This window comes from Mercenaria mercenaria, chromosome 16 (assembly GCF_021730395.1).
Source record: "Mercenaria mercenaria strain notata chromosome 16, MADL_Memer_1, whole genome shotgun sequence".
NCBI lineage: Eukaryota > Metazoa > Mollusca > Bivalvia > Venerida > Veneridae > Mercenaria > Mercenaria mercenaria.
The window spans coordinates 56,362,735-56,387,445 of record NC_069376.1 but is presented as its reverse complement, the minus strand read 5'-3'; the positions used below and the strand labels follow the sequence as shown (position 1 = coordinate 56,387,445).

The 24,711-nt window shown below is 37.6% G+C and overlaps 1 protein-coding gene across 5 annotated transcripts in view; it reads left to right on the top strand.

The window, feature by feature from the left end:
* The first annotated feature begins 4,043 nt into the window (after window positions 1-4,043).
* LOC123540419 (ATP-dependent 6-phosphofructokinase, muscle type-like) overlaps window positions 4,044-24,711 on the top strand; it is a 59,061-nt gene continuing 38,393 nt past the window's right edge. For all 5 annotated transcript variants that reach the window (XR_008367901.1, XM_053527164.1, XM_053527163.1 and 2 more), the window contains exons 1-7: window positions 4,044-4,299; window positions 8,870-8,943; window positions 11,341-11,418; window positions 12,706-12,895; window positions 14,414-14,579; window positions 16,886-16,930; window positions 18,755-18,863. Coding sequence is in view for 4 of the 5 variants with exons in the window: in XM_053527164.1 (XP_053383139.1) it covers window positions 4,149-4,299; window positions 8,870-8,943; window positions 11,341-11,418; window positions 12,706-12,895; window positions 14,414-14,579; window positions 16,886-16,930; window positions 18,755-18,863 (813 nt within the window). In the remaining variant the exon portion in view is untranslated. The remainder of the gene's footprint in view (window positions 4,300-8,869; window positions 8,944-11,340; window positions 11,419-12,705; window positions 12,896-14,413; window positions 14,580-16,885; window positions 16,931-18,754; window positions 18,864-24,711) is intronic.

Sequence of the window (24,711 nt, the reverse complement as noted above, 5' to 3'; positions counted from 1 at the left end):
ACATATCAACGTCTTTCCTTGGTATGGTCATTTAAAGCAGTTTTACTGTTAAATATGCTTCGCATATGTCATACGTAAATGTTTTTTTTTTCTCCGTACAAAATTTCAAAGTGCGTTTTAAAACTTGTAATAAAATAACCGAAACTGTTACTACATGTATTACGCGCATAATGTCTTGAATCTAGATGTTTGTCTTTGTGCCTTAAATAACAAAGCTTTTCATAAATGTTTTCCACATATTTCACATTTATAGTTTTAAAAAAGTATCTTTGCAGGGTAAATCTATTGTTGTGAAATTCAAAATAAAATTCTCATTTCATGAATTGACAATGTGTGTTGTCTAAGATCGTACACGTCTGAATATGGCTTCTTGCATTTGCAACATTACACAACTATTTCGTCATGAACACGTGTATATCTACATGAATTTTCCCTATATCTTGTTAATCATTTGCGCTTTATACAATGGAATTCCTTTTTTATTATTTCTTGTCTAGTATATTATTGAAAATAGCTATTACCTACACATATCTTGCGTTCAATGCATACACTTTTATCTTCCTCAAATGAAATCTCCGTCGTTGATACTTAGTAACACAGTAAGTGAGAAACAGTAATACTGTATTAGGTTTCGATGAGACGTGGCAACAATCGTGTAGAGTTTGCATCAAAATGAAATGTGTACATTTAAATGCTAAACGAGCGAATATGACAATATTTTGTGAATACAAAGGTAGATTCAGGAAAGCATTTATTACAAGTGACAATATTTAACTAATTGTACATTTACCTAATTGCTCATCAATGCGAAATCAATATATCTGGCTAAATTTTACTTTCGTTTCAGTTTTAGCAGGTAATATTGGGTAGTTTTTTCGCTATGTAGTCTTAACAATTCATGCAGTTGTTGCAAATTGTGGTATAAAATCTGTCTTTCCCGGAAAACAAACTTATCCTTCACAAAAAACGTAATTCAGTACACTTTCCTGTGTAAATCAGCCGAGAAGAGAGGTCGCGTGATAAAATTGTCGGTGATAATTTGCAACAAGACATCGTTGAGACTTGACTTACGTTGGAACGTACCTCTCCCGGAGTGAGTATATGATACCGGTATTAACTTCACATATAGCTCTTAAATTAAGATATCTTTCTTAACAAAAGTGCTCTCTCTCTCTCGAACTTAAAGATGTAGGAGATATTTTTACGCGAAAGTGCTAGCTCTTAAACCAAAATAGCTGTTCTTAATACTGTCATAGAGCTATCATTTCGATAGAATGGTATATATCACTCTGTTTTGAAATGTGAATATATAGTTAATAAAATCTACAAGAAGAGCCTTTGTGAGCATAGAAGGCAACTAAAACAAAATATCAGACTCTCAGACTCGGTTTGACTTAGTCTGTTCATGATGAACGGTAGTGAAATGTGCACCCTGCGCCCTCAGCACCTGCTAAACCGGAACTTTATTACGAATGAAACATTAAACAATTCCCGTGATGTTTTGGGGCTCATGCACAGTAGCCCTTACCCTTTACCCGAGTTATAAGTATACTCAGTCTAAAGAATCACAGAGTCTGTATGATAATCCTAATATATCAAAAGGCTACGGGCAGTGTCAGTCTGATTGTATAAAAATCAGCATTATATATTGTTGTGATCTAAATAATGAACAACTGAATTTCTACTATTTTTAACAACACTTTAATCAGCATCACTAACGCAGCAAAGAGCTCATCTGCCTAACAAGTGTTTGATATGCAATATATACTTCCAAAATTATTTACATCTATATACTTACAAATGAAAAAAAAACATATCATAAACAAAGTCAGCCTTTAAATAGGGTAATTACAAAACTTTATGAAAAAATGTCAAAGTTTTGAATATTTGGTCCAGTAGTAGGAACTATCTTTGAATCTACCCTCCTTTACTGTGCTTATCGTATAAAACCATGTGCAATATTGAAACTTCAAAGTTGTGGCTTTCTTACGATTTCTTACGATTAATTATGTACATTCTCTATTTCAGTATTTGTCCAGGCTGTTTTAATGTAAAATTAAAAGCCTTAATCATGGGAACTTTAAAGATCTAAACACTGTTTTCTGATGGCTCTAACTGCCGCGACTTTAGCGATTGGTTTACCCAAGAAAGTTATTCATGACGGAAGACAGCTTTTGAAATATTGTTTGTCAATTTATTGAGCAAGTGTGGCCCGAAAGTGTCAAGTTTTGATTATCAAGTTTTCTTTTCTTTCTTGTCTGAAATTCAAGATTGCATGTGACATAAAATACAAAATAATATAAAATGTGAACATGTAACAACCGGAACACAGAAAATTCATCTGCATCTACGTCGTACGTTATACTGTCATCTTTGACCATGACATAACGGTGCGCAAGAAAAAAACATACAGAGAAAAAGTAAGAAAAGAAAAGAAATACGGAAAAGAAATCGGTTGCAGATAGTTAAAAGAAAGATAAAAAGCAGTGTATCAAACCATTACACCCCATCAGAGTGACCAATTCGGCTTGCGTGGCGCTACCAGGACACAAGTTTCCGCCAACACAGCTCACTCGTCATTTGGAAGTGTAGTAGTAAGGCATCAGATCCCCTTAGATGGGTTGGGACGGCAGCTCCCTCTTGAAGGATACCAGAGAGGGAGCCTCAGCGACGCTGGCTGTGAGTCTGTTCCAAATGGGTATGGTCCTTGGAAAGAAGCTGTACTTGAAGTAGTCACTAGTTGGAGAGTACTGCTGGAACTTGCGTTTGTGTGCTGCTCGTGTCCTGGAGGTTACTGGTGTTAAATATGTGGCTGATGGTATATCCACTAGTTCATTCACGATCTTATACAGTAATGTTAGTTGGGCTTTCTGCCGTCTAGTTTCCAGTGAGTCCCATTCTAGATATTGTAACATATCTGTCACACTGCTGGTGTTTCTGTATCTGTTTGTGACAAAACGTGCTGCCCTTCGCTGTATCCCGGCACAACCAGTTTCCGACCGCTTAACAAGTTTTCTGTCCCGTTTTGTTCACGTGCAAGTCAAACACTTTGGTTTATTGCCTCATACTTTCTATCACCATAAGTGTTATAAAGGCACACCATTTAAGTTTCAAGTTTCTAATTAAATCCTTGGCATGATCTGTGATTTTGAAAGTCGTCAGTATAGGAAGTCATGCTTGCCTGAATTGGCAGCTAGATTACAGGGGTTAGGGTAAAGTAAATGGCAGACAAGTTAGTGCATTAACTAAAGAACTATACTATCATGTGCTCAATAACTCCAGAGAATCCATGTGTCACATCTGCTACATTGATAGCTGTCACTGATGACAATGTATTACATTACTGCTAAGTTTTTGACACTCCGAGTATTAAAAAAAAATGCTCAGAAAATGAAGAAAGCTGTTGCAAGGACAGGCATAAGGATTGCATTGTCAAAAACAATTTGTATAGTATGCTTCACAGTTTTGGAAGGAAACATGGGTTAAGGAATATAGATTAAGTTTAAAAGATATATAAATAATGGACACTGGTTTAAGTAAGAATAGGTCGTAGCCAAGGAAACATGCAAGTTTTTTTGGTAATAAGAAAAGCCTCCTGAAAAGATGGTACTGCTACATAAAAGGATTTTTTTATAAATTCCCAAGTACCAAAACTGAGTGAAAGTCGGTTTCTAACTTGTTCTGTCTCCACTGTAAACAATGAAACAAATGCAATTGATAAATTTGGCTTGTAAAGATTTTTATCATACAGTTGAAAATAGGTTCAACAGTGGTCGGAAATAGGTTGTTTGGGGATACCATTACTAACTGATTTGGTCCTACACTGAGCAGCAGTAGTCCAAATTATACAAAGTAACAGGAGAAGGAGTAACAATTACATTGTACTCATAATATTTTCTCCCACATTCCATTTCTGATCGATGTCGGTAGAATAATACTTTTCTTAATAACATAATCTTTGGGTAAATTTGAGTAGGAGATCAGTCTAAGTCGATGTGGTTCCTGGCATGCACCATATCTTACATAGCAGAGCGCGTAATCGGTAATGTCAAGGACGCCTACAGCGGAAGGTCGTTTGGATGCAGAATAAGCAATAATATCTTTTCTTCCAATGAAATTAACCATTTGATTAGTGATAGAATCCAAACATGGCAAGTCCACAACGGGAACCACCGCGGCGCTTGGATAGCAGAAAGTACAGCGTAATGGCTACTCCAGGTCGAGAGGGTCAGCAAATTCAGGCCGGCGTCTATGCCGGTCGGGCAATCGGGGTGTTCACCAGCGGTGGAGATTCGCAAGGTTATTATTTAATTAATCTAATTAAGTATTTTATGCATTTTGTTGTATATCGGATGTTGCCACCTTAATTTTGCAATCAGAAAAAAATGGCAGCATCTGCTTTAAAACTGCTTCTAGACTTTGCTCACCACTGTTCAGACAAACTTAATTTGGAGAAATATCACATTTACAGTTTTAAATATAATTGACAACTCTTAATCTGCATATTTGAAGATTGCATATGTTCTGTAATATTATAAAACTAGGCCAACTTTAGTTTTCTATCTTACTTGAATACTGCCTTAGGACGTTTCAGGACAGCGTGATAACTTTTGACTGTCTGCCGTCATGTCAATTCCAAACTTATTCTGGCAACTTCTGCATATTTCTGTTAGAAAATCCCCAATGAAATCCGTTGGGAACTTTTTGGCAATCTACCAGATTAGACCCCGTGGAGACTATTCCTACGGAATGAAATACATCACTGTCATCAGTCAGGGGTGTAACTGTTTTAAGTTATGTAACCTATTTCAGTTATTTTTTCAAGCATTTTGTAACCTGTATTAGTTATAAAATACAAATTAACTCGGGTAATTTATTCAAAAAAAGTCTTTTTGCTGTTCTCACAAAGTGACCTACCGTATTTTCCCGAATTAAGGCCCCCCCTCTAATTAACGCCCCCCACCCATTTTGGAGGGGGAAAAAAAGTCAACAAGAACGGGAAAAAATCACCTACCTCATTTTTATAAGTCCACATAATAAGTAATTTACAGTACTAAAGTCCAATGTATTAAAAATTAAACACACTTTTAAACAGTCCATGTACCGTAAGTCCAAAACATTTGTACTAAGTACGGTACGTAACAGAAAATTAAACGGTAAATACATTTTTGATTTGTTTTTACACCACTCGCGCACACGCTTCCTGCCGACTTTAAACAAACTTGCAGCAATGTGTTTATGATATACCCTTTTCTTCGGCAGTTTTAAGAACTTTTAATTTAAAAGCAGGCACAGCAGCGTGTCAAACCATTGACATTGTGTATTGCGCAATTAGCTACCCGCATGTACTAAGGAAAATGTTATCGGAGTACACAGCTGTTTGGGTCATGACGTAATGTGTAGTGTCGCGAGCGTGTCAAAAAGCCAGACATGGAATACACGAGGTACCGTATTTAAATGCATAAAAGACACACTGCATTAAATTGGATGCCAAATAATTACGTTTTGGGGGGATTAAACAACACAGAAACACTTTACAGCTAGTTTGAACGATGTTTTTAAGTTTCGTAAAAATTTTCATTTTTTATTTTTTTACCTCAAATAAACGCCCCCTCTTTGGAAAATGTAACGCCCCCGAGGGCGTTAATACGGGAAAATACGGTATACAGTGAAATAAGTAGCAATCTGTGGTTAATCAAATTCTCTTTTAGTCTGATCATGACCTGATAAGCATAATGGGATGCTAAGAGTTTTATAGATAAGAGTTCAAGGATTCAAGAAATAATTGCATTAGTCACATTCAAAATGAGGAATTGGCACAAGAGGGCTTTGTAATATTTTATGATAACTGAAACAAGTTATGAAAATATAACTCAAATGGGTTATAAACTGCGATAACTTGAAACAGTTACACCCCTGACTGGTCATCTTGTGACAGTTACACACTCATATTCATTCCATAGAGCTGATACAGTGACTCTTAAATTGTTTCTATTTCTTTTTATTCTCACTATCTCAGTCACTATTATTTACTCCTGGTTTAGCCCCCGGGTATATATAAAGCAATGATGGTGGTTATGGGGGCTAAACCAGGAGTATATATAACACAATGGGAAAAGACAAAAATTTTGAAATGATTTAGGCATCATGGTATCAACTCTACGGAATAAATGTGTTTGTGTAACTAACTTTCATAATTTCAAATAGATTCATTCCATAGAAATTATACTGTGACTACTCGTCTATAAGAATGGACCTGAGAATGTTGCAAAGTCCGTCATCATTGCCTTATATATACTCCTGGTTTAGACCCCAGGGGCTAAACCAGGAGTTTATAAAAGTGACTGAGAAGATAAAAAAATTCAAAGTAATTCAGGCATCATGGTATCAACTCTACGGAATGAATGTGAGTGTGTAACTACTGGGTAACCATTTTGTGACAATGTAGATAAAAAATTTCAAAATAATTTAGGCATCATGGTATCAGCTCTATGGAATGAATGTGAGTCTGTAACTAACCATTTTGTGACAATGTTATTCATTCCGTAGAGCTGATTCCCCGGGGTGTTAAAGCAGGAGATTGCCGAAACCAGTGTCAGGGTAGATATCTCCTCGCACCTGTTCATATCATATATTTCCTAAGATATTTAGTGTCATCGGCAGTCTGCTGTGTATATAAACATCGGTGTCGGGGTAGATATCTCCTTGCACCTGTTCACATCATATTTCCTAAGATATAAGTCTGTTATTTAAAATTATGTGTTAAATTCAACCCATTTGAAGTTTATACATGAATATTAGTATTTAATTTAATGGAGCAAGTAAGTCTGACCTGGATTTTATGACTTTTTTTAATGTCTTCTTTTTCCTAACAGTAAAATGCAGGTACGGGTAAGGCTTAGAGGAATGGCAACTTTAAAATATCAGATCATCAAATAAGTCATTCTGATAAGCCAAATGAGTAAGGCTAATACTGCCTTAATGAGCTTTTGGGAGTATTACTAGGTCAGTGTGTGTGCATTGGTGGTTAGCAAGGATAAAAAATGTACATGCAACAAAGAGAACCTGACCGTAAGTGACAGGGTTGTTGAAAATAAGAGTAAAAGAAGGATAGAAGTAATTGCAGCCTGTTAATGCCCGAGTCTTGGCAGTTTCTTTTTTTTTTTTTTAAAGTTTTAAGGTGATTAAGATACTACCTTTTTTCATGAGAATGCAGTATTGGGGGGAAAAGGAGTGCTTCAAGTAATCTGAACTTACATGGCCTTTACCGTATACAAAGCATCTGTCAGTCCATCTGTCAGAATTTGTGTCATGCATACATGTACCTCAAAAAGAAGTTGACCCAGAGTCATCAAACCTCACAGGATTTTCATTCAGCAGAAGGAGTTGTGCACCAGGGGTTTTAATTATGGCCCTTGACTTGATAAAAAATATGCATTAAAAGGGCCAAAGTTTGTTTCGCATATATCTCTAAAAGTATTTGAACCAGGTTTATTAAAACATTACAGGAATATAATTTGACATGTGAAGTTGTGCACCTGGGATTTTGCTACTAAGAGAGATCCCTCAGCCAGAACAGAGTTATGACCCTTGACTTAGTCAAAACTTTGCTTAAATGGGCATAAAGGTTTGAGTTGCACATGCTATCTCAAGAAGTATTTGACCTAGAGTTGTGAAACATCATAGGAATATTGATTTAGCATGTGAAGTTGTACACCTGGGATTTGTTCCCGATTTCTGTCAGTCAGATCAGAGTTATGACCCTTGATTGTCAAAAAAATCCATTAATGGGCATACACGTTTGTGTCACATGTATCTCAAAAAGTATTACACTAATAAAACATTAGGGGATTGTTACATGGCATGTGAAGTTGTGCACCTGGTGTTTTGTTTGGGATTACACTCAACCAGCCTAGAGTTATGGTCCTTGACCTAATGAAAAATACACATAAAAATGCTAAAAAGTTAATGTTGCATATATTTTGAAAATACTACACATGGAGTCATGAAACCATCAAGGAATATTATCCAACATGTGAATTTGTGCACCCAAGTCTTTTTATTATTTCACTTTGCAAGACCAGAGTTACTAGATGTGTGTCCATAGGGCACAGGTTCCTGTCACTGTACATGGTTTCAGGACTGTGTGAAGTATTTTAAGCTGTTTGCAACACAAACTTTTAAGAACAATATGTGTATTTTTCATTCATTAAAGAACCATAAGTCTGGCCTAGTTGAGTGAAAACCCAAAGAAAACACCAGGTGCTTAACTTAACATGTGTCCCTTGGAGACACATCTAGTAAATTTTAATTGTTTTTTATAATACATTTATTAATAAATATCAAATAAAACAGAAAAAAACAAAACTTTTTTTTACTTTTTACACATTGGAAGTTTTTTATTTACTTTCATATATTTTCTTACCTATTAATGTTGGTGTATTCTTTTTCTTTCTTATGAATTTTAGAATTATAAGAGACAATGAAACACACAGGTTTAATATAATGATAATAATATAGTTTACAGTTCATTATATATTCCTTATATTCCATGTTAAAAAGTATTAAAAGCTGCCTTCAAACGAAAAAACAAGTTAATATTAAAGATTTATAATGGATGCAATTAAACACAGTCCAGTTTCAGTTAACACTGTCTTCATGTATACATGTACATGCTCATCACAAGTTTTATATTTGATACTGACGCATTGTCTGCTCTGTGCCCATGAAATGAAAAGTTGCATTTGGCTTTCAAAGTTTGAACCGCAGATCAGCAGCCCCAGCTATCGCATCAGGCCTAAATAGCACTACTGTGTTGGAACAGAATAGTTTGAACTTATTGCTGTATTCATTGATGTATTCTTTTCAGGGATGAATTCAGCTGTAAGAGCCGTTGTCAGAATGGGTTCATACCTGGGCTGTAAAACTTACTACATTAAAGAGGTAAATATTTCAGGCATTCTTACTTTTCTGTGTCTTGCAAAATTATCTAACTCTTTGACTGCTGGTGGGGGAACAGCCTGCCTTTTTGTGATTAAAGTGTGCAAGTCATGCCTGCATTATACTATTTATGTCTTGCTCAAGTGTACAAGTCATGCCTGCACTATATTATTTATGTCTTGCTCAAGTGTACAAGTCATGCCTGCACTATATTATTTATGTCTTGCTCAAGTGTACAAGTCATGCCTGCACTATATTATTTATGTCTTGCTCAAGGATTGTGATGAAATGCAAATCGAGGGCTTGGCACAAAACTATTATATCTTGTTCTTTATTTATATACACTTACAATAGTTTTGCACCAAGCCCTCGAAATGGAAAGACAAAATTGATCATGCAGAAGAGTCTAGTTTACAAATTAGCAGTCAAGCAGTTACTTTAGGTTTCAGTTTGAATCAACCTGGTATGATGGAGTCTGTTGTTTCATGTTAATTAATTTTGCATGTAGTGCAGACATGCACGTGTGAATTATTATTACATATAATGGAGATAAATGTGTAATACATATAATGTATTTGTGTACATTATAACTGCATGTAACATGCATAATTTTGCATGTAGCACAGACATGTGCATTTGCATATAATTATGTAAAACACCTCATCCATGTATGGCAATGATTTCATTATTTCATATTGTATTCAGATATTTTGATATTCCCTTATTATTATTCATTGAAACTGATTCAGTATGGTGCTTTCTCTTGTCTTACCTGAAGTATGACTGTTGTCACCTGTGCACATGTAGCTTGTGCTTTAATTCACAACTACAAAAATGAAATGTTATTGCATGTCAGGGCTTTTTCAGGGGGTTTTGGGAAAAAAGGCCCCTGGTCATATTGGGAATTTTTAACGCGGTAAATTGTCAAATTTGGGAAAATATACTGACAAATTAAGTGAGTTTTAATTAATATTAGTTTAAATCTTCAGTTTAAATTTTGCTGGTAGAGAGTATCCCCTTGTGAAATTGAGAATTTTTTTTCAGGATTGTTTTCCAATAGTGCCTAAAAATACAGTAACTCTACATTTGTCATGTTAAAATTTTTGTTTACAGTTCATTTTCACCAAAGTTATAACTGAAATTATCCAAAAAGTAGAATGGCATAGTGGGTGTATTTTCGAGTGTAAAAAACTGGGTCGCGAAAATATGTGACAATTTAATTCTAATGGTGTAAGAACTACCTGTCAACATGACATTGTTTTGGGTACTTTATTCAATTAATATTTGTGTTTTTATGCATTTTGAGAGGTTTTTGCATACAAATCATACTTTTCTTCAGCAAAATCATGTAATTATTTTTTGTCGAGATTGCAGACGGTTATGTTACTAAAAATAGAAACGAGTTGGTTTTTCCAACATTTTGTTTGATTTTCTCGGCAAACAAAACGAATTGTGCAAAAATTATCTTTGAAAAACAGAAAGTAACTGATTTCAGTTGAGAAATTTTTCATTGGATTGGGAATTTTTTGCTCCAGATTGGGAAAAATAGAGCATATTTGGCATTGGGAATGGGGCCGAAGATCGGCCCCATGAGATAGGGTGAAAAAGCCCTGCATGTTGAAGCTGGTTACAAATTCATGATTTCAAAATTGCCTTACTTTTATTATATTAACAGTCTATTAATTAATATCAATATTTTGTAAAATTATAAGTCAAATAGTTAAATTTTATTAAGTTGAAATTGGTATTGACTTTTAGTAAATTAAAGGTGTTCTAACCAAAATCGGTATTGACTTTTATTCTTCTCAGAAGTAGGTCTTTATCAAAATCTTTTATTGAAACGCTATAATAGTGACAATAGAAACACAATTCAGTTATTTAGATATGGGACAGTCACAAAAGTTGTACTGGACAGGCAGATGCTGTGGGGTCCAACATTTCACACCACCACATGAACGTTTGAAGTTACGTCCACATCAACTATATTGGTGTTTTGCAACTTAAAAATCAACTTAATATTTTATCATTTGAAGAACTGGTTACTCAGTTTATTTATCTTTTAATAGTGTAATACCTTAGGTATTCAATATTTTTTATATTTTTTTGTCTGATGACAACCAAATTTCTATATATTTGAATTAAACTAATCTTAATGTAAGCGTCATGAGTGGTAAACATACTTCATTTAGCACAGAAAAATTACCACCTTAATACTCTTATTTTTTTAGCTTATTTCATAAATATATGCATTAGAGAAGTGTTCTGGGATAAAGTTTTCCAAATGCATTTTATTTACTGGTGCATTTTTAAAGGCCCTGAGTACAGACAAAAATATCACCCAAATAAACAACAAAACATAAAGATGGTTCATCTATGGAGTTTTTGTTTTTGTCTTTTCAGGGTTACCAGGGCATGGTGGATGGAGGGGACAATATTGTGGAAGCAACCTGGGCAAGCTCTTCTGGTATAATGCAGCTGGTCAGTATTGTTAGCTTGAAACATAAAGAGGCATTCAGAGGTGTAAATGGCAGATCAGCACTTTGACTGTCCTGTTCGCTTGGCCAATTTCCTCAAAATGAATTGAAATCCCTGAATGCTTTATGATAAAATATATATTCAACAACTTTTTAAATGTTATGGATAAATGACTTTACTTCAGACTGGTACTGTTGTTATGTTTTATTACACTGGGGAAGACATATTGTTTTTGCCCTGTCCATCCGTCTCATTTCATTTCTGATCAATAACTGGAGAACCATTTGACCTAGAACCTTCAAACTTCATAGTGTGGCAGGGCTTATGGGGTAGATAACCTCTGCTGTTTTTGGGGTCACTGTATCAAAGGTCAAGGTCACAGGGGCCTGAACATGGAAAACCATTTCTGATCAATTACTTGAGAACCACTTGACCCAGAATTTTGAAACTTCATAGGGTGATAGGATTTACAGAGTAGATGACCCCTATTGTTTTTGGGGTCACTCCATCAAAGGTCAGATCACAGGGGCCATCAGTCCGTCACACTTCATTTTCGATCAATTTGACCCAGAACCTTCAAACTTCATAGGATGATAGGACTTACATAGTAAATGACAGTCAGAGAGTTGGGATAATCATCAAACGATCCCGGTTCATTTAAAATATTACCTGTACTGCTGCATTTCAAATTCCTACTCACCGATCGAATTGTTTCCAACCTGAGTTTGTCATCAAACGATTCCGGCCCAATTAAAAATACTACCTGTACCACTAATTGCAATTCAATAAAAGGTGCCCAATGTTTGACACACACGTGTAACAAATAGGCCGTTTATTCTTACCCGACAGATTAACATAAATTTAATCAATTACAATATTCGCACCTCTACTCGTGTTTTTGATTCTACCTGCGATAATTAACGGGAGATTCGCTGATTAGCAGGGAGGCGTGTTAAAGTGGCGTAATGATCCAATAAGTCACGCGCATTTATCAATCTTTACTTCACAATCGACATACTACACACACTCTGATAATGACTGACATGCGGCCGAAAATTGATTGGACGTGCAGCCGAAAATCGCTCCAGGTCAGATTCAATCAGTCACGCCCATTTATCACTTCTCAATCGACCTCCTTTTATGGAATACACAGACTTTGTCTTTCGCTCCTGTCCTCTATTGACTTCTTGCCTATGACTACTACTATGCATTGTGGGAGACATGCGCTTTCCAACAAAAGCATCTTCTAGTTTTAAACGCTTATTTATATCCAACATGTTCTGTTTATAGGGAGGTACTGTTATTGGAAGTGCCAGATGTAAAGATTTTCGGGAAGTTGAGGGTCGACTGCGGGCGGCGGAGAATCTCATCAGTAGGAAGATAATAAATCTTGTGGTTATCGGAGGGGACGGAAGCCTGACAGGAGCTAATATATTTAGACAAGAATGGCCCAGTCTGCTAGACAAACTTTTTGATGCAGGTAGGTATGATATTTATACTTACCATGACTTTGTTGCAGGTGGAGAATCAAGTACAAAACTGTAATAAAGCTATTGCTGTTGACAAAATAGTAAGAAAACAAAAGCATGAAAAATATGCAATATTTTAATTTTTGCACAGTTTTCAGTATCACTCTGTGTCATGTTTGCTATTATAATATAGAGTGATTAATGCTCTTTAGTTATGTAACAAATAAATATTTACTAGTACTTATTTGATGGTTTTTAGCTCGACTATTCGAAGAATAAGTAGAGCTATCCTACTCACCACGGCGTCGGCGTCACACCTTGGTTAAGTTTTTTGTACCAGTCCGCATTTTGACAAAGTCTTTTGAGATAAAGCTTTGAAACTTTCAACACTTGTTTACCATCACCATGGCCAGTTATAGGCAAGAGTACATAACTCCATCAAGGATTTTGGCTGAATTATGGCCCCTTTTGACTTAGAAATCATGGTTAATTTTTCGTACCAGTTCATATTTTGACAAAGTCTTTTTAGATAAAGCTTTGAAACTTTCAACACTTGTTTACCATCATCATGGCCAGATATAGGCAAGAGTACATAACTCCATCAAGGATTTTGGCTGAATTATGTCCCCTTTTGACTTAGAAATCATGGTTAAGTTTTTCGTACCAGTTCATATTTTGACAAAGTCTTTTAAGATAAAGCTTTGAAACTTTTAACACTTGTTTACCATCACCATGGCCAGTTATAGGCAAGAGTACATAACTCCATCGGCGATTTTGGCTGAATTATGGCCCCTTTCGACTTAGAAATCTTGGTTAATATTTCGTACCAGTTCATATTTTGACAAAGTCTTTTGAGATAAAGCTTTGAAACTTTCAAAACCTGTTTACCATCACCATGTCCAGTTATAGGCAAGAGTACATAACTCCATCAAGGATTTTGGCTGAATTAATGCCCCTTTTGACTTAAAAATCTTGGTTAAGTTTTTCGTACCAGTTCATATTTTTTGTAAAGTGTTTGACATATGGCTTTGAAACTTTTACCACTTGTTTAGTATAATAGTCTCTATCTGTGGGAAAGAGAAAATAACTCTGTCATCTATTTTGGCTGAATTATGGCCCTTTTTGGACTTTGAAATTGGTTCTGTTTTCATACAAGTCCATGTTTTGTCAAAACTATTTGACATATGGCTTTTAAACTTTGAACACTTGTTTATCATTATGATTTTCATCTGTAGGCAAGAGTACATAACTATTTTGACTGAATTATGGCCCTTTTTGGACTTTGAAATTGCCTCATGTATTGCCATTTAGTGCAAGACTCATCAAAATCAAAGTAATACAGGAACATTGTTTGTCAAATCTATTTATTTCTTTTGTCTAAATATCCGTGGAAATATTTTGACCCCATTCTTCAGTCAATTCTTCGAAATAGTCGAGCGCGCTGTCATCAGACAGCTCTTGTTGAGATTTGAAGGGAGATATTAGATATCTTGTTTGCTAATTATTGGATTATTTTGTGACACTTTAAGGGCGGATAACAAAGGAGCAATTTGATGAGTGTAGCCACTTGAACATTGTCGGGATGGTTGGTTCTATTGACAATGATTTCTGTGGTACAGATATGACTATCGGTACTGACACAGCTCTACACAGAATCATGGAGTCAGTGGATACTATCTCTACTACTGCATCTAGGTAATACTGAAAAAAGTGATTTTTATATGCCCATTTGAAAAACGGGACGTATTATGGGAACACCCCTGATGGGCGGGCGGAAGGGTTATCGGGCGGGTGGCGTCCAGACTTTGTCCGGAGCATATCTTCTTCATGCATGGAGGGATTTTGATGTAACTTGGCACAATTGTTCACCATCATGAGACGGAGTATCATGCGCAAGAACCAGGTCCCTAGGTCTAAGGTCAAGGTCACAGAGATCAAAGGTCAAATTCAAGAATGACTTTGTCCGGAGCATATCTTCTTCATGCGTGGAGGGATTTTGATGTAACTTGGCACAATTGTTCACCATCATCAGCCTGAGTGTCATGCGCAAGAACCAGGTCCGTAGGTCTAAGGTCAAGGTCACACTTGGAGGTCAAAGGATACAGGAATGAAAACTGTCCGGAGCATTTCTTCTTCATGCATGGAGGGATTTTGATGAAACTTGGCACGTTTGTTCACCGTCATGAGACGGAGTGTCACGCACAAGAACCAGGTCCTTAGGTCTAAGGTCAAGGTCACACTTGGAGGTCAAAGGATACAAGAATGAAAACTTTGTCCGGAGCATATCTTCTTCATGCATGGAGGGATTTTGATGAAACTTGGCACATTTGTTCACCATCATGAGATGGAGTGTCATGCGCAAGAACCAGGTCCGTAGGTCTAAGGTCAAGGTCACACTTGGAGGTCAAAGGATACAAGAATGAAAACTTTGTCCGAAGCATATCTTCTTCATGCATGGAGGGATTTTGATGTTACTTGGCACAATTGTACACCATCATGAGATGGAGTGTCATGCGCAGGTCCCTTCTTTAGAATTACTTCCCTTTGTTGTTACTATAAATAGCTTATAATGTAACTTTTTCATTACTAGTCGTAGGGAAAAGTCAAGACCACTTTTCTGTAGTACAACATGCATATTACATCCAATGTTGAGGTGTATTTTGACCTTTCTCTACCAGGTAAGGATTTTGTGGACTTACAAACTTTTTTTGGAATTTTGTTTTTTGGGGAGTGGGGGTGGGGGCGGGAGGTGGGGAATTTTTTTTTAAAGAAATTTTAGGTGTATTTTAAGGTATCTCTACCTGATAAGGAGTTTTTTTGTGGACTTAGAAAAACAAAAGAATTGCAATAATTACTAAAAAAACACAAAATTAAGATTCCATTTACAAATACAGGTGTTATTTGCTAATTTGCTGTGACGGGCGTATATTGTGACATGCTGGCACTCTTGTTTTCTCTATTTTTACAGCCGTATACTGGCTGTTTCCCCTAGTCAAAAAAGCTTTATTTTCCCCTAAATTTTTTATATTTTTCCCTTTAAGATTGTCAAAATTCCCCCTTGTAATTTAAAGAAAATGTTCTGCAGTACGCATGGTGAAAATTTTATGAAAGTCTGAGTTTATATAATTCTCAACCCCAGTTACCCCCATGTTGCTACAACTTGTGCAGCTGTTACGGACTGATAATTATGTCACATTAAATTGGTTTACTTCTCATCAGGTGCCAAATATTCATATTACCTGTCCTTATGCATTTGGCATTGGCATCAGTTCTTGCAAAATGGTATTGTGCCAGATATGAAAATCAAATGATTTGCTATTTGCCCTCTTTTGAGATTTATCTGGCTATATTTTCCCCTTTACAAAGCCACAGGTTGTTTTCAAAAATTAAAAAAAAAAACACTGTGAAACTGTCACAAAATTTGTTAGGGTGATACTTGCTCAGACTTATCTCAGTCTGTTCAAAATTTGTATTTTGTGAAATTGCCTTTGGTAGTACAATGAATTGATTAAAAGAGTACTTTAAAAAGCTGACATGCTCTTGTATTATAAAAAAAAAACTGACTAGTTAGGTAAAACTTTGAAAAGTCAAATCTGTTGTCATGATTTTGTATAGTGAACAGTCTATAAGTATTTTTCATGAAAGTTTACATGTATAGATTTAATAAACTTTTCACATCCCTGCTTATATTTGACACGGAAGAGGCTCGAAACATTTAGCTTCAGTTTGCATTCCAAGGATGTTTTTCCTAATACATTGTAGCTGAAATTTCTTTATCCAGCAAAAAATGAAAAAAAGGCATGTTCTTTAATTTAAAGCGACACTGAAAGATTTACCTTTATAGTCTAAAATGCAGTAGAGAAAAATCAATTTTTAACATTAGATTGTTGTCATAACTGCAAAATGTTACAATCGGGTGTGCATGTTGAAATGAAAAAACTCCGCATTCAGTTTTATTACAATTGGTTACAAAGATTCATTTGACTTTTATTTGATTTCAGTCACCAAAGAGCTTTTGTGTTGGAAGTGATGGGAAGACATTGTGGGTAAATTGATTTGTTATCATAGTAGTACATAGTTCATGAGCTTTGAAAATAAAAATAAAAATATTGGAAATAATCCAAAATATTCTAATTTGTTGCTAAATTGTTACAGAAATTATATAAAAATGAATTGAATGGAAATGTTCAAAATACTGATAAATGTTAGTACATTCACAAATTGGTAAATATATAGGTACAGGGCTTCGGATATTTGCTGGTTTGTTGGTTTTGGACCGATTTTTGACTTTTCAGACCGATTCGTGAAGTGAAAAAACGAAAAAGATCGGTCCCGTAAAAATGGAGAAAAGTATAAATTTCGGTCTGATATCTCAATACACGATCACCTGCCAAGCAGGAAGTTGTTGGTTGCACCTTCAGATAATCAATAAACATGTCAATCGGTCTGATTGTCACTTTGATAATCGGTCCGTAATTAGCGCGTGACGCAATCAGTGCTCGCGTGGCACATCCTTTAATGTTTGCAGACAGCCGACTGCGGTGTATTAAACATTTCTGACTGGTTTCCTAACGTTTCTGACTGGATCCAAATCATTTCGACGGGGATCCACTTCTTTTATTTAGAATCCAACGGATGGTTTATTTCAAAAGGCTATGTTTGATCACGGTAACAAACAAATGGTCGCTGCATTTAATCAAAGGAATTTAATTTTAATCAAAGAGCTATAATTGTACATTATAGGTCTTTGATTTAATGAGACATCACACGGAAAACCGATAAAAATAATTTTTATAATTACTTGATTTGAAAAAATTACATGATTCATTTGTTGGGGCTCCAGTTGAAACAAAAGCAGAAAATCGTCTTTGCAACCCGACTGTACAAAAAAGAAAAAAATGGACGGGCAACCACGAATGATAAAGAAAACCGGAGTGGCACTGTTTATCAAATCGGTCTTTTAAAAAACGTTTCAAAATGAAATTTTGTTTACATCAGAAGAGAACATATAACTTTATCAAAATGTAGTTGCTTATTGAAGTACAACGTAAGTGAAATGAAGTATCCGTGGCCAACCCGCGTGACGTTTTGGTACTACACATGCGGGAAATTTGATCTCAGCATTCAAATAACGTACACATTCGGTCCGCGGCAGAGTATTCTTTAAATACTGAGGCTGTTTAGCAGAGAATATGTGTCGTGTAACTCACTTTGACGCATTGTATTTTATAGAATTCCGTCAAAGAATGAGGAAACATCACAAAGTATCTGCCGTGTATACGGTATCGAAGTCACGTTTATTGGCTTTTAGACTAGTTACGCACACGGTGTCAATGCCTCGTATTATCTCGGAAAAACATCGAAATTTAAACAAAGTAACGATCACACATAACACTGAATAACTGTCTTCATTGTATGGTAACGGGCGGTGACTAGTAACTCAGTTTTAATGCATGACATGCTTATTTCTTTACCCTATCACGTTTTACAAAATATGTAATATTGGGAATGCAGTGGGTGGGGTAGCGCCGATGTCAGGATTTTCGTTTCGGACCGATTGAGTTATCAAAATTTCCGGAGCCCTGTATAGGTATATATATGAAAAACATTTGAAAAAAAAAAGAAAACTTCATTCTTGTACATTATATTTAAGGTGTTTATGTACATTTGTTATTCTGCAAGTAGTGGCTTAATGACCATAATCTGGATAGCTTAACACAAGGTTAGTGTCTTGCATACAGAAATGTAAAACACAAAATAATTAAATGTTAAATCCAATTCTATATGGTAGAAAATCTTTTGGTCTGTGATGTGTTTTACTACCAAAAACAAGACTGTACCAGTCATTCTTATAAGTATATGTGTTACAGATACCTGGCTTTGGTTGGTGCTTTGGCAACAGAAGCAGATTGGGTGTTTATCCCTGAGTGGCCCCCAGAGGATGGTTGGGAGGATCACCTGTGTAAAAAGCTGTCTGCTGTAAGTTGTTGTACTGTAATATTGGGTGTTTATACCTGAGTGAGCCCTGGAGTATAGTTGGGAGGATCACCTGTGTAAAAAGCTGTCTGCTGTAAGTTGTTGTACTGTAATATTGGGTGTTTATACCTGAGTGAGCCCTGGAGTATAGTTGGGAGGATCACCTGTGTAAAAAGCTGTCTGCTGTAAGTAGATGTACTCAAATATTGGGTGTTTATCCCTGAGTGGGTTGGGAGGATCACCTGTGTAAAAAGCTGTCTGCTGTAAGTAGATGTACTCAAATATTGGGTGTTTATCCCTGAGTGGGTTGGGAGGATACACTGTGTAAATAGCTATCTGCTGTAAGTAGATGTACTCAAATATTGGGTGTTTATCCCTGAGTGGGTTGGGAGGATACACTGTGTAAAAAGCTGTCTGCTGTAAGTAGATGTACTCAAATATTGGGTGTTTATCCCTGAGTGGGTTGGGAGGATACACTGTGTAAAAAGCTGTCTGCTGTAAGTAGATGTACTCAAATATTGGGTGTTTATCCCTGAGTGGGTTGGGAGGATACACTGTGTAAAAAGCTGTCTGCTGTAAGTAGATGTACTCAAATATTGGGTGTTTATCCCTGAGTGGGTTGGGAGAATACACTGTAAAAAGCTGTCTGCTGTAAGTAGATGTTTGTTTGTTTGTTTTGGGTTTAATGCCGTTTTTCAACAGTATTTCAGTCATGTAATGGCGGGCAGTTAACCTAACCAGTATTCCTGGATTCTGTACCAGTACAAACCTGTTCTCTGCAAGTAACTGCCAACTTCCCCACATGAATCAGAGGTGGAGGACTAATGATTTCAGACACAATGTTGTTTATCAAATAGTCACGGAGAACATATGCCCCGCCAGAGGATCGAACTCGCGACACCGAGATCCGTAGACCAACGCTCTTACCTATTGAGCTAAGCAAGCGGGCTGTAAGTAGATGTACTCAAATATTGGATGTTTATCACTGAGTGGGTTGGGGGGATACACTGTGTAAAAAGCTGTCTGCTGTAAGTAGATGTACTCGAGTATTGGGTGTTTATCCCTGAGTGGGTTGGGAGGATACACTGTGTAAAAAGCTGTCTGCTGTAAGTAGATGTACTCGAATATTGGGTGTTTATCCCTGAGTGGGTTGGGAGGATACACTGTGTTAAAAGCTGTCTGCTGTAAGTAGATGTACTCGAATATTGGGTGTTTATCCCTGAGTGGGTTGGGAGGATACACTGTGTAAAAAGCTGTCTGCTGTAAGTAGATGTACTCAAATATTGGGTGTTTATCCTGGTGGGTTGGGAGGATACACTGTGTAAAAAGCTGTCTGCTGTAAGTAGATGTACTCAAATATTGGGTGTTTATCCCTGAGTGGGTTGGGAGGATACACTGTGTAAAAAGCTGTCTACTGTAAGTAGATGTACTCTAGTATTGGGTGTTTATCCCTGAGTGGGTTGGGAGGATACACTGTGTAAAAAGCTGTCTGCTGTAAGTAGATGTACTCAAATATTGGGTGTTTATCCCTGAGTGGGTTGGGAGGATACACTGTGTAAAAAGCTGTCTGCTGTAAGTAGATGTACTCAAATATTGGGTGTTTATCCCTGAGTGGGTTGGGAGGATACACTGTGTAAAAAGCTGTCTGCTGTAAGTAGATGTACTCAAATATTGGGTGTTTATCCCTGAGTGGGTTGGGAGGATACACTGTGTAAAAAGCTGTCTGCTGTAAGTAGATGTACTCGAGTATTGGGTGTTTATCCCTGAGTGGGTTGGGAGGATACACTGTGTAAAAAGCTGTCTGCTGTAAGTAGATGTACTCGAGTATTGGGTGTCTATCACGGAGTGGGTTGGGAGGATACACTGTGTAAAAAGCTGTCTGCTGTAAGTAGATGTACTCAAATATTGGGTGTCTATCACGGAGTGGGTTGGGAGGATACACTGTGTAAAAAGCTGTCTGCTGTAAGTAGATGTACTCGAGTATTGGGTGTTTATCCCTGAGTGGGTTGGGAGGATACACTGTGTAAAAAGCTGTCTGCTGTAAGTAGATGTACTCAAATATTGGGTGTCTATCACGGAGTGGGTTGGGAGGATACACTGTGTAAAAAGCTGTCTACTGTAAGTAGATGTACTCGAGTATTGGGTGTCTATCACGGAGTGGGTTGGGAGGATACACTGTGTAAAAGCTGTCTGCTGTAAGTAGATGTACTCAAATATTGGGTGTCTATCACGGAGTGGGTTGGGAGGATACACTGTGTAAAAAGCTGTCTGCTGTAAGTAGATGTACTCAAATATTGGGTGTCTATCACGGAGTGGGTTGGGAGGATACACTGTGTAAAAGCTGTCTGCTGTAAGTAGATGTACTCAAATATTGGGTGTCTATCACGGAGTGGGTTGGGAGGATACACTGTGTAAAAAGCTGTCTGCTGTAAGTAGATGTACTCAAATATTGGGTGTCTATCACGGAGTGGGTTGGGAGGATACACTGTGTAAAAAGCTGTCTGCTGTAAGTAGATGTACTCGAGTATTGGGTGTTTATCCCTGAGTGGGTTGGGAGGATACACTGTGTAAAAAGCTGTCTGCTGTAAGTAGATGTACTCAAATATTGGGTGTCTATCACGGAGTGGGTTGGGAGGATACACTGTGTAAAAAGCTGTCTGCTGTAAGTAGATGTACTCGAATATTGGGTGTCTATCACGGAGTGGGTTGGGAGGATACACTGTGTAAAAAGCTGTCTGCTGTAAGTAGATGTACTCGAGTATTGGGTGTTTATCCCTGAGTGGGTTGGGAGGATACACTGTGTAAATAGCTGTCTGCTGTAAGTAGATGTACTCGAGTATTGGGTGTTTATCCCTGAGTGGGTTGGGAGGATACACTGGGTAAAAAGCTGTCTGCTGTAAGTAGATGTACTCGAGTATTGGGTGTTTATCCCTGAGTGGGTTGGGAGGATACACTATGTAAATAGCTGTCTGCTGTAAGTAGATGTACTCGAGTATTGGGTGTTTATCCCTGAGTGGGTTGGGAGGATACACTGTGTAAAAAGCTGTCTGCTGTAAGTAGATGTACTCGAGTATTGGGTGTTTATCCTGAGTGGGTTGGGAGGATACACTGTGTAAAAGCTGTCTGCTGTAAGTAGATGTACTCGAGTATTGGGTGTTTATCCTGAGTGGGTTGGGAGGATACACTGTGTAAAAGCTGTCTGCTGTAAGTAGATGTACTCGAGTATTGGGTGTTTATCACGGAGTGGGCTGGGAGGATACACTGTGTAAAAAGCTGTCTGCTGTAGTAGATGTACTCGAGTATTGGGTGTTTATCCTGAGTGGGTTGGGAGGATACACTGTGTAAAAAGCTGTCTGCTGTAAGTAGATGTACTCGAGTATTGGGTGTTTATCCCTGAGTGGGTTGGGAGGATACACTGTGTAAAAAGCTGTCTGCTGTAAGTAGATGTACTCGAGTATTGGGTGTTTATCACGGAGTGGGCTGGGAGGATACACTGTGTAAAAAGCTGTCTGCTGTAAGTAGATGTACTCGAGTATTGGGTGTTTATCCCTGAGTGGGTTGGGAGGATACACTGTGTAAAAAGCTGTCTGCTGTAAGTAGATGTACTCAAATATTGGGTGTTTATCCCTGAGTGGGTTGGGAGGATACACTGTGTAAAAAGCTGTCTGCTGTAAGTAGATGTACTCAAATATTGGGTGTTTATCCCGGAGTGGGTTGGGAGGATACACTGTGTAAAAAGCTGTCTGCTGTAAGTAGATGTACTCTAGTATTGGGTGTTTATCCCTGAGTGGGTTGGGAGGATACACTGTGTAAAAAGCTGTCTGCTGTAAGTAGATGTACTCGAGTATTGGGTGTCTATCACGGAGTGGGTTGGGAGGATACACTGTGTAAAAAGCTGTCTGCTGTAAGTAGATGTACTCGAGTATTGGGTGTTTATCCCTGAGTGGGTTGGGAGGATACACTGTGTAAAAAGCTATATTGGGTGTCTATCACGGAGTGGGTTGGGAGGATACACTGTGTAAAAAGCTGTCTGCTGTAAGTAGATGTACTCGAGTATTGGGTGTTTATCCCTGAGTGGGTTGGGAGGATACACTGTGTAAAAAGCTGTCTGCTGTAAGTAGATGTACTCAAATATTGGGTGTCTATCACGGAGTGGGTTGGGAGGATACACTGTGTAAAAAGCTGTCTACTGTAAGTAGATGTACTCGAGTATTGGGTGTCTATAACGGAGTGGGTTGGGAGGATACACTGTGTAAAAAGCTGTCTGCTGTAAGTAGATGTACTCAAATATTGGGTGTCTATCACGGAGTGGGTTGGGAGGATACACTGTGTAAAAAGCTGTCTGCTGTAAGTAGATGTACTCGAGTATTGGGTGTCTATCACGGAGTGGGTTGGGAGGATACACTGTGTAAAAAGCTGTCTGCTGTAAGTAGATGTACTCGAGTATTGGGTGTCTATCACGGAGTGGGTTGGGAGGATACACTGTGTAAAAAGCTGTCTGCTGTAAGTAGATGTACTCGAGTATTGGGTGTTTATCCCTGAGTGGGTTGGGAGGATACACTGTGTAAAAAGCTGTCTGCTGTAAGTAGATGTACTCAAATATTGGGTGTCTATCACGGAGTGGGTTGGGAGGATACACTGTGTAAAAGCTGTCTGCTGTAAGTAGATGTACTCGAGTATTGGGTGTTTATCCCTGAGTGGGTTGGAGCATACACTGTGTAAAAAAGCTGTCTGCTGTAAGTAGATGTACTCGAGTATTGGGTGTTTATCCCTGAGTGGGTTGGGAGGATACACTGTGTAAAAAGCTGTCTGCTGTAAGTAGATGTACTCGAGTATTGGGTGTTTATCTCTGAGTGGGTTGGGAGGATACACTGTGTAAAAAGCTGTCTGCTGTAAGTAGATGTACTCGAGTATTGGGTGTTTATCCCTGAGTGGGTTGGGAGGATACACTGTGTAAAAAGCTGTCTGCTGTAAGTAGATGTACTCAAATATTGGGTGTTTATCCCTGAGTGGGTTGGGAGGATACACTGTGTAAAAAGCTGTCTGCTGTAAGTAGATGTACTCGAGTATTGGGTGTTTATCACGGAGTGGGCTGGGAGGATACACTGTGTAAAAAGCTGTCTGCTGTAAGTAGATGTACTCGAGTATTGGGTGTTTATCCCTGAGTGGGTTGGGAGGATACACTGTGTAAAAAGCTGTCTGCTGTAAGTAGATGTACTCGAGTATTGGGTGTTTATCCCTGAGTGGGTTGGGAGGATACACTATGTAAATAGCTGTCTGCTGTAAGTAGATGTACTCGAGTATTGGGTGTCTATCACGGAGTGTCCCTCAAAGGATAGGTGGGAGGACACCTTATGTAAAAAGCTGTCTGCTGTAAGAAAGTGTACTGTAATACTGAGTGTTTATACTGGAGTGTTCTCCAGAGGATGGATGGGAGGTTACCTTGTGTAAAAAGCTGTCTGCTGTAAGAAAGTGTACTGTAATACTGAGTGTTTATACTGGAGTGTCCTCCAGAGGATGGATGGGAGGTTACCTTGTGTAAAAAGCTGTCTGCTGTAAGAAAGTGTACTGTAATACTGAGTGTTTATACTGGAGTGTTCTCCAGAGGATGGATGGGAGGTTACCTTGTGTAAAAGCTGTCTGCTGTAAGAAAGTGTACTGTAATACTGAGTGTTTATACTGGAGTGTTCTCCAGAGGATGGATGGGAGGTTACCTTGTGTAAAAAGCTGTCTGCTGTAAGAAAGTGTACTGTAATACTGAGTGTTTATACTGGAGTGTTCTCCAGAGGATGGATGGGAGGTTACCTTGTGTAAAAAGCTGTCTGCTGTAAGAAAGTGTACTGTAATACTG